At 40.7% G+C, this 11,226-nt stretch overlaps 1 protein-coding gene across 2 annotated transcripts; it reads left to right on the top strand.

Moving 5' to 3' along the window:
- Positions 1–3,867: 3,867 nt before the first annotated feature.
- Positions 3,868–10,555, top strand: fsta (follistatin a). 2 transcript variants are annotated; one of them, XM_085786059.1, is made up of 6 exons: positions 3,868–4,086; positions 5,361–5,552; positions 5,744–5,962; positions 6,117–6,341; positions 7,008–7,238; positions 9,392–10,555. In XM_085786059.1, the coding sequence occupies exons 1-6, from the start codon at positions 3,996–3,998 to the stop codon at positions 9,478–9,480; spliced, it is 1,047 nt and encodes a 348-aa protein (XP_085642185.1). In that variant the 5' UTR covers positions 3,868–3,995; the 3' UTR covers positions 9,481–10,555. The 2 variants fall into 2 exon arrangements, with proteins under 2 accessions (XP_085642185.1, XP_085642183.1); XM_085786057.1 differs by having other exon boundaries at positions 5,361–5,558.
- The last annotated feature ends 671 nt before the right edge of the window (positions 10,556–11,226 follow it).

Raw genomic sequence — 11,226 nt, 5'->3', positions numbered from 1 at the left:
AGTTTATCTTTGTTTCTTACTAGTAGGAAGTTTGCAGAGTGTTAGATCAAGGTTAAACCTGCAGGATCTAAACGTGTATTGGCGCAGCTTTGCCACAAGATGGCAGCATGATATAAGTGACATGTTGGTACCTTTCAATATCTCCCTGCTGCTCTGTTGATAACTTGAACACATCACACCACTAGTAATTAATCCAATATGATGATGATCACCTATTTTTGATTGTGTTTCTAGCCTCCTCTCCTCTCCTCTCCTCTCCTGACCCATAGGAACATGAACCACTCCCTTCCACACATCAGCACAATTAAATTTCTCCCTCTCCTCACATTTTTGACTGTCATGTTCTCCCATAGTCAGGTTAGTCTGTCCCTTGACTGTTAGGGAATGTATTTCTGAATATTTTCCTTTTGAACAAGCCAGCCCCAGCGCCCCGCAGAATCCTTACTGTAGCATTCGCTTCTTTGGATCTGGCAAGGTGGAATATGCTATTTGTCTCTAATAAGTAGCATGTTTTATTGGGACCCTGGGCTTGAGCCCTTCATGCTGGAGGGAATATATAGAATTTGATAAACGATTGGAGTGGTCTGTTCCACAATTACTCATGTGCTGCGGTGTTGTGAAACAGCCTTTTGGATTCTATGTATATGTGTGCAGGGAGCGGTGTTGAAATAGTTGCTGAAACGAGATACGGTGGAAATGTTTGAACACCTTTGTAAATTCATCCCACTGGGGGTTTCCTGCAGATGATTGGCAGTTAAAGCCAAACAACTGACCCATGTCACAGTGGGATGATTGCTCACAAATTGCTGCAATGTTCTTGTGAATCAAAAATGATGTCATAGCAAATGATTTAATAAGGAATGGCCTTTTCTTGCACTTAGTAAAACGCTGTGGCTGCAATCCTTCGCTGGATTCAGACTGTTTAAGGGGTTTGTTGTTGTTGTTGTTAACTCCACAAAGTGCTGATGAGGTCAGCTCCTGAATTTTTTTTCCATCAGTTTTAATTGTTCATATAAAAAAAAACTTGTAACATTTTGTCATGCATGTTCGAGTGGAGGAGCTGTAGCTGCACAATGTTAGTGCCTGAAGTCTGGATCACATTTAAGCAGAATAAATGTCATCCCCCTCATGGCATCAGGAGTGTGTGCAACCAATAAGTGCCATATTATAATCTATGCCAGTTTTACTTCTAGTTGTAAATAACTTCAATTAGTACCAATCACACGCAGCGTGGGTCTGTTTGAACCAAATTCAGCTCAGAGCTGGGGACAGGGAACCCTAGTTGTCCCTCTGCTGATGCCATTAATGGCTTCAGGACAACAGCCAACACTTTAAAGTTGATACAGCGGGGCTAGAAATGTACTCGCATGACGGGAAGTGTTTTGGAAACTTCACCTCTTCAAAGACACTGATCTCACAAATCATAGCAGACACTGAGTGATTTGTCGAATATAACTCGAGGCGGAGGGAATCGTTTCTTGTTTGTTTGTTGAAAGAGGGAAATGTCACAAATACATCTGAAATCAAAATAGTCCCCAAAGGCCACAACCACTAATTTGACAAACATTAATTTCTTTTTTGTGTGTGTGTGTGAAGTCTGTCAGATTGTTCTTTCACTACATGAGTGAGATGGAAACATGGAAAAGAGTAAAACCTCCTGGAGTGTGGCATTGAAGTGTGAGTCTAGTGTAAATATGTCCACCAGAGAGATCATTTTATTGATAACACATACCTTATTTGACTTTTATCAGATGAAGGAACATCTGCTTCTCTGTTGCAATGTTTAATCGCAGTCCAAATGTGTGAATCTTCTAAAAAGATCATGATGCTACATCTCTGACTCTGATAAATCAATTTGATCAGCCTTTTCTGTATAGTGGAGCGATCTCTCCACAGATGCCTTTGGTACGGAGCGATATTTTAAACAAGATCAATATAGGGGCAAAATGTAATTTGCAATTAGTGTCAGAAATGATGGTGGAAATAATGGTTAAAATATTTGTCTTTTGGGTCCATATTCTAGATATTTTTGGGCCATTGTAATAGATTTAATTTAATTTAACTGCATTGGTAATTCTTTCTTCTGGTTCTTGTTTCTGATAATGATTTAAAGCAGGTAAAAACATGTAGTGTGGTTGTTGACCAGATTTTGGAATCAGGTCATGTAAGTTGAGGCGCAACATATTTTCTTTCTCCTCCTCTGTCTCCTCTTCTGTACAGCTGTTGGATCTGTGAGCTATGAAGCCCAAGACTGGATCATAAAAAAGGGCACACCATAAATAAAACCGCAAGAAGCTCCCTTTAAGCACCAGCATAAACATATCCTACTACTAGAGATCAAACTGTCTCTCTTTACTGTAAGATGAATAACATGTAGCAGAGGAAGATGATTATGACTGTATGATGACTTTTCTTATTGTATATTATGTGTTTGCTGTTGTAAAACATATTTATCGTCCTTGTAGTTGCTGTTATGGCCTCATATCATTGGATGTTTGTGTTAAGGATTGTTTATAATGTTAATATCTGTTGCCCAGTGTGCTGTTTGGGATGGTAGTTAGAAATAGACTGAATTTGAACACAAATTTAAAAAAAAATTAAAAAAAATTAAAGTGTAGTGTAGTAGCTTTGTTCTGTTATGTTTGTTAACATAGCCCATGACATAAGGCATCAATAGCTACTCTTTGAATCCTGATTTGTGGAACTGGGGGTTTTATAGGAGTTTTGTTGTGGGATGCATTCTCATGTTTTGGAGAGAAATGATAGTTAAGTGGTGTTTGTCTGGAGTGAAACAGAGAGATGACAGTGTCTTTCGCTTGTCCTGACAGATGATGAACTCCCCAGTGTCTGGTTCGCGCTTCAGACACTTTGGTCTTTGCTCTGGAGAGCTGTAACCAGAGTTCCGCTGAAGAGGTCGCGCAAGGACTTCTGAAGGAGTCCAGCCTGTGCGTCAGTGAGTGGATGTGTGTGTGTGTGTGTGTGTGTGTGTGTGTGTGTGTGTGTGTGTGTGTGTGTGTGTGTGTGTGTGTGTGTGTGTGTGTGTGTGTGTGAGTGTGTGTTTCATTCAATGAAACGCAACACCCCGCTCCTCTGTCTGAAGCCTCTTCGGAAACAGGTTTGATTATATTTAAAAGCTTGACCCGGGAGAGAAACCCAAACAACTGTCTGTTCTAATATTAGCAGTGCGACTGCGGACTACTATGAATTCTATTATTGTCTGGGCTGGGATATATTCCAAAAGGCAACTATCATCAAAAGATTTACACTTTTGCCTGCAGTTGGTGGAAAAAATATCAGTTACCGCCAAGTAGCCCAGTACTCTTAATTTGAAGGACTGGTGGAATGTCCCCTTTGGTATGTTGGCTGTGGGCCTGCTTGATTGAGCACTAATAAAGATTTTGATATATTAATAAAAACTATTATTATTATTATTATTATTATTATCATCATCATTATTATTATTACTTATTTTATTATTATTATTAATAATATGATAATATGCATCCCATGCGTAAAAACAAGTTGTCTGCCTCACATTGATGTGATGTGATGTGATGAGAAAACTAAAACGAATAAAGTGAAACACTTGTAACATTATTCTCCATCAAAACCAAATTCATATCTACCGCCATATTATGTGTTTTTTTTCCCTGCCCGGGTGTTAAACTGCATAACTGCAAAAAAAAAAAAATCCAAGTTTGGTGTTTCAGTCCAAATCCACGCTTTCATATTCTTTAATTGTTGTGGCGAGGGAAAGTTGCTTGTAACGATGTCACCTGATTAGGATTGAAAAAACTTTGGTAAGAAAAAAAAAAAAATCTCCCCACCCCCACAGAAGAGGAGACCGCCCACCAGAGACAGTCAACCCGAGACCCCTTATAGATTTAAAAAGAGAGGCTGCATTCTCAGACTGACACTTATTCAACACTGCCACCTTAAGCAGATTACTTTTGCGCTGTCTGTGTCAAATACGTGGTTCACTTTGCCTCTCCATCATGTTTAGGATGCTGAAACACCACCTCCACCCGGGCATTTTTCTCTTCTTCATATGGCTTTGTCACCTCATGGAACATCAAAAAGTTCAAGGTAAGCTTCTCTTCATCAATTTTCTTTTATTGCTCTCCGTTTTGGAGAAACTTCGACTGCTGTCAGCCGCAAACAGGAAAAACGCGCACGAGTGTCGGGCTACTTGCTCCAGCCGACCAAACTTTTCAAAGTGAGCAGCCTCTGTTTTTTCCACCGCTGATAAAACTCTTGTCTACATCAGACGGTGCGTGCGTAAAGTGTCCATAAAACAGGTGCCATATGGGACACTTCAAAGTGAGACTATATGGCAAGTTTTTGCAGCCCTCGCCAGGCGCACACACTTGAAACCGCCACGCCGTGTTGGTGGCAGCGTCAGCCTCCCACAATATCTGAGCATATTCTGATACTTTTGTATGAGCATTCACTGTCTCGCGGTGCTGTCGTCCAACCTGGAAACTTCAGAGTGTCCACTGTGACTTTATGGGCGTGTTATTTATATATATTTATTTTTTTTAATCGCACTCAACCATTCAGCATTGTGCAAAAATAAAATTGCAATAATATTCTTATCTTGTGACAAAAAAAGAGTAAAACTGGAGACTTTTGCACCCATCGCTCTGGTTGATCATATAGTTCAAATATATACAATGCAACTACAGTCTGTGTCTTCAGTTTAAGAACCACACTAGTTCATGAGCACTTCATGTGTGTCTGTGTCGCTGTAGGCATTCTGCTCTTGTCTGGATCCAATGATATTTTTGTGCCATCAATTTAGAATAACGATTACGTTTTCTTTCTTTTTTTTATATGCACGTGTTTAGAATGAACTTTACTCTGGTTTCTTGGTAAAGGAGGGATTGGCTGATTGTTTGGTGGGTGTCTGTCTGGGATATTGTCATGAGGCGCTGGAGACGGTGGTGTGTTTAGCCTTGTTACCTAAAGACCGTGGTGGTTTTCTGAGGGAGATTGGCTGCTATGTCTAGACGCTCCACTTTCTGTCCAGTGATAACAAGGAGACTCTGGGAATAAAGGACAACCCCCCCTCCCTCTCTCCCTCCCTCCCTCCTTCCCTCCAAAGATTCTTATTACTTTTTTTTTTTGTTTGTGGCTGCATTGTAAGGGCTGTCACTCACCGATGGGATAAGCAAGTGTTAACAGTCTACCAAAAAAAAAAAAAAAAAATCAGACAAAATACTGCCGGGAGGGCGAAAGGGGAGGGAGGGAGCGTCTCGGATAATACAGGCTGCGTGAGTGTCTAGTGCGTCTGGGTCAGCGGTTTTCAAGCGTTCAACATGCGACAATCGAGGTTTTCTTGTGCTTTTTTCTGTTTACAGCTGGGAACTGCTGGCTGCAGCAGGGGAAGAACGGGAGGTGCCAGGTGCTCTACATGCCGGGAATGAGCAGGGAGGAGTGCTGTCGTAGTGGAAGACTGGGGACGTCCTGGACCGAGGAGGACGTCCCTAACAGCACGCTCTTTAGGTGGATGATCTTCAATGGCGGAGCCCCAAATTGCATACCATGCAAAGGTGGAGGTGCACTCATTTCCCTTCGTTTTCTCACAATAAACATCCCCAGTCATTTCGTGTCATAAATCCTGTTTACGCACACCAAAGTGCGTAATGGTCTCTTTAAGTGTGTGCTTCATGAGCCACAGTGATTTTTACGCACAGGGCCAAACGCTTCACCAGCATCACTTAACGCAGACCTTTTATTTTAGAAACCTGTGATAATGTTGACTGTGGGCCTGGCAAGAGGTGCAAGATGAACAGAAGGAGTAAGCCGCGCTGCGTGTGCGCGCCAGACTGCTCCAACATCACCTGGAAAGGACCGGTCTGCGGCTCAGATGGGAAGACCTACAAAGACGAATGCGCGCTGCTCAAGGCGAAATGCAAAGGCCACCCCGACCTGGACGTGCAGTACCAGGGAAAGTGCAAGAGTAAGTCTAATATTCTGTCCACGCATGAGACTCCACGTTTCGTAAAGAAGAATCCAGTGGTGTTGTGCTCGATTTTCTTTCATTTTCACGCCAGCTTGAGTAAAAAAAATGAAAAAATAAAAAAAAAATCTTCATGATTGCTTTGTCTCGACAGAAACGTGCCGTGACGTCCTGTGCCCCGGCAGCTCCACATGCGTTGTGGACCAGACAAATAACGCATATTGTGTGACGTGTAATCGGATTTGCCCCGAGGTGACGTCGCCCGAGCAGTACCTGTGTGGAAACGACGGGATCATCTATGCCAGCGCCTGTCACCTAAGAAGAGCTACCTGTCTCCTCGGCAGATCTATCGGAGTGGCCTATGAGGGGAAATGCATCAGTAAGTCTGCAGCTAACAGGGACGTGAGAGCATGAGACTTTCGCTCCCTGTGCAGCGCCTCCAGCCACTGACTTTGAATATTATTTGAGTGTATTTGCTTCCTGGCCAGCTCTGCAGTTTTTCACTGTTCACTTTTGCCAACATTCCACTGAAGAGGGGGTCTCAGAGAGAGGGAGAGAGGGAGAGAGGGAGAGAGAGAGTTTGGTAGTTGCTTGTGTTTGCTCAAGAAATGATAGACATCTTATTATTTCCTGATGTTGGCAGCACTATCCCATATGGGAGAGAGCGAAGGAGAGGGGGAGGGAGAAAGAGAGCAAAACAGGGGAGTGCTGGGGGCCATGAAGACATGCTTCAAGTTAATATTTGAGTCAGATGGATTCTTATCCAGAAAGCAGTCAATCTAAGTCATGTAGACTCTAAAATGCTAATTAAAACATGACTTTTTGTTCCCTGCCACAAGACCTAAGCCTATAAAATAGGATTTAGTTTTTATTCCTAGCTTAGGTCTTCAAAAACTCAGCAGTCATCTGATCCTGCTTGAAAAGCGTTCATGATAATCCATCTAATCAAAGATTTCCTCTTGTGTGCTGATTTCTTCCCCTCTCTCTCCCTTTCTTTCTCACTCTCTCTATCTCTCTATCTCTCTATCTCTCTCTCTCTTTGTAGAGGCCAAGTCGTGTGAGGACATCCAGTGCAGTGCCGGGAAAAAGTGTCTGTGGGATGCTCGAATGAGCCGGGGTCGCTGCTCGCTGTGCGATGAGACCTGTCCGGAGAGCAGGACGGACGAGGCGGTGTGTGCCAGCGACAACACCACGTACCCCAGTGAATGTGCCATGAAGCAAGCTGCTTGTTCTATGGGTGTGCTGCTGGAAGTCAAGCACTCGGGATCTTGCAACTGTAAGTAAATGACAAAAAGCAAAAATATGAAAAAAAGAAAAAAAAAATCAAACAAAACACCACCCACCCTTCCCCTCTCCAAGCAAAAGACAATATTCCATGTTGCTTTCCCAACAAAAACCTCCCCCCTTGAAAGTGTCCCCCCTCCCAAACCCAAACTCTCCCCAAACTCCCAGCCCAGCCACACCACCAAGCACAGCTTAAGCAAGCAGAAAGGACTTGGGAATGGAAGAACTTGCATGACATTGTCTTTGTCGCTGGCTTTTGTTCTTGTGTTCTTGTTTTTTCTTTTAGTTTTTTTTTAAATTCCTTTTTCCAATTCTTCTGCAAAACAAATTAACAGGAAGTTTAATGAAAAAAACACAATTCTATATCAGCAGACTAACCAAGAGTCTGGGGAAAAAAAGCTAACTTCATTAATCTAATAATAAAGGAGACTAATTTTGTTTGCAGTGGAACAATCCTGATATTTAAAAGTAGTTAAGTTTATGGCCATGCCTGTGACCTGCAGGAGCAGGTTGCTTTAAATCTTACCCCACGCAGGTGTTTAAGCAGTAACGGTTGATTTTTATGATAGTGGTCAAATCTTTACAGCTTGTAAATTCCATGCTCACGTTGCTAATTTCATAGGAATGGTGTATTTGTATTGTTTTTCTTTTGTTGCTTTTTGGCTGTAATCAATCAATTCAAAATGCACTGCCTCTTGTGACATACACCACACTGCCAACATGTCCATAAGAACATATATATATATATAAATATAAATATATATAAACTCATATGATGTGCATAAGGTGATTGTAACATTGGTGCCATGTTAGTGACGATGACGACGGATGTTGATGTTGTCGATCACGTAGACTACCTATCTGCAGACCAGAGCGGGACGTTCATGCGCTCACCAATCTGGGGGTTGGGGTGGGTGGGTGGGTGTGGGTGTGGGGGGGGGGGGTTAAATCATCAAAAATTATTAACAATAGCCTCAAGGAAGTATCAAATATACATTCCAAGTTGCAATGTAGAAGAATGTCTCCTTGTTAGTTTCTCTCTCCTGACTGAATACCTTAATGTGATGTGCCTAAGGTATGCAATGGAATCCAAGGGACCAACTTTATGATCACCTCATGAGCTAAATATAAATGTGATACTTTACAGTGTGCAGGATAAGCATAAGAAGCTTGTAGAATCACGCTCTCTTACCTCTCATCTCTTCGTTAGGAGCAAAGTTAACATTTATCAGCTTAACTTTTACTGTCTGTGCTGTTTCCAGTGAATGTGTTATCTACCAGAATATGTATCGCAAATTACAAATCCACATGGATTGATGAGGGACTGCCTGTTTTTTTTTTTTTTTTTGTATTGTCACTCTTTGCTCTTGCTTGTGTGCTTTTTTTGCGTTTTCTTTTTTTTAATTTTTATGTGTCCGATGTAAATCTCTTCTGTAAAAAGAAAAGAACATACCTCAGAACTGTGTTGATCTCTGACCTGCTTGCTAAGTCCAGGCTGTGACACAGAGTCCTCGCTCCCTCTAAGTTTGAGCCAGAAGCTAAAAAACAAAACAAAAAAACAAACAATAATCAGAGCAAATCCAAGAACACAAGAGCACTTCCCTGTGTTATGTGTGTCTGCTTTCAGGAATCTGCCCAAAAGAGACCCGAGCCACTGGAACCATCAGCCCCAGTGCCCCCATACCCCACCCCACCCCATCCCATACCCGCCAGTCGACCCCTTACTCCCCTCCCCAACCTCCCATCCACCCCTTTTTTCCATCATCCCGCTTTCTTTTTTCTCGTTGCAGCCCTGACTTGCTAGATTATGTAAATGGGAGTTGCATAATTGGGGATGCCACAGTAATTGTCGATGCCAAGTCACTCAGACCCTTCCTCCTTCCCTCTCACTCACTTACTCACTCACTCACTCACTCACTCACTCACACATAGGTACAAACAAACAGATGCAATGCACACAAACATGAATAGAAACATATACACACACACATTCATACAACTAAAAAAGAAAAAAAAAAAAGGAACAAAATGGAGGCTGTGTGCCAGTGGCTTTGCTGTGAGATTTTTTTTTGAGAACATTCAGTGATATTCTGCGCTGTTGTGGTCCATATTCATACAACAGCTACCATATATTCTCCCATATAGCCATTACAGAAGACCAGGAGGAGGATGAGGAAGATGAGGACTCAGACTACATGGCCTATGTCCATTTATCTTCTATACTGGATGGATAGGCTCCCATCACTAGGGGAACAGTCCTAGGGCAAGGAATCATGTCCATACTGTACATTATGTGTATGCTTATTTATTTTTTAAAGAAAAAGGAAGTATACATATAGTTCAGTCTGCTAGATGTTTATTTATACTTTTTTTGTGTTTTATAATTTATACATTTACAATGTCAGGCTTACTATCTACCATGATATATTGTGTTACCACTCATTTCCCCCCTTTTTTTGTTGTTGTCCCTTTTACTTTCTTTTTTTTATCATGAAGAAATATATTTGTCCAAAGAGAAGCAGTGTTATTTATTTGTCATGTTACCGTGTAAGTATAAGTCCTCTACAAGCTGTAAATCGCATTCCCTGAGCTGTAAAAATCTGCTTGTTTCTGTCAAATCTCTATCACAGATGTTTATGTCACACATACGTAAATGCATGTTTAGGCTGTGTGTTTATTTATTGGGAATATATCAATCATTTTATGTACATAAAGTGTTTCTGGTTTGTTTACAACTCATAATAACTGACCAAAGGGATTCTCTCAATGGTTTCGCAAATGAGCATTGAATGCAACACAGCAGTGATGTAATGGATGAAATGATGAAATGGAAGAGAAAAAAAAGAGCCATTTGTTTTTCTTTTCTTGTTCTTTGGTTATTCCTCAGTTTCAGCCCTTTAGATTTGTTTCCACATGGAGACGACAACTTTAGACATTATTCAATAGCCTTTATTTTGTCTCACCACATTAGAGCAGAGGTAAGTTTTGGATGATACTTGATTATTTTGGAAACAATGTGCCATTAACATTTGTGTGCTGTCTTCTTGCCAATGTGTTCCATATTGCTCTTGCAGAGCTAAAATAGGACTAACGTACTGCAGTACTTTACACTATATCAGACTTCATCACTTTGTTTCTTTTTGTTTTGTTTTTTTCTCAGAATGCATTTTTATTTCAAACGTCACAAGAGAAATACAAAATTCTGTTATGAATATATAGTTTTGTATTTTTTATGTAAATGTCATATGTACATACAAAGTTTGATGGTATTTGTACAGATATGAAGAGTGAAACAATAAAAGTTTTTTTTTCCTTATACTTTTTCTGACCCTGCTTATTGATTTGTGAACATCAGCTGAAATAAGCTATAATGTCAGTGCATGTGATTAATGCAAAGCAGAAGTTAGGCTGAGATCAAACAGTCAGACCTTCACACATTATAAGGTTTAGCAATGTGATGTCTGTATAGTCAGACATTTTATAAATCAGTCTGTGGAATCAATCCTTACAAGGACTGAGCTGGATTTTAAACTCAATCTAGCTTGATTAACTATTCAATGTATGCAGATGAGCCTAAATCAGACATTCCTCTCACCTTCTTGCACAGTGTGTTACAATGAAACACTGACTGAATGCTCAAATAACTCAACACATTACTGCAGCACACAACAGTAGCTATTTTATGTCTACAATAAAACTTATTATATAATATATACCTGCAATATTCTTTAAAAATATCATAATTTAGTTACAACATCAAAGGGAAAAACCCTGAAAGTCAATAAAACCACTGGGAAGGCTTCACAGTGTCTGAACAGTAACCAGCCTGAATAAACTTTATTATACTGAGTTGTATTTGAATCATTGTTCAGTCAAAGTTAAGAGCTTAAGCGCTATTGTATAATTTTTATAGAGCTAAATAACAGAAAGAAAAAAGGAAATCCAGAAGCAAACTCCTCCGGGTGTGTTGAGCTTCTCTC

The sequence above is a fragment of the Trachurus japonicus genome, chromosome 9 (assembly GCF_045865225.1).
Source record: "Trachurus japonicus isolate A0001 chromosome 9, Traja_1.0".
NCBI lineage: Eukaryota > Metazoa > Chordata > Actinopteri > Carangiformes > Carangidae > Trachurus > Trachurus japonicus.
The sequence above is the reverse complement of the archived record's forward strand: the minus strand, read 5'-3'. Positions and strand labels throughout refer to the sequence as shown.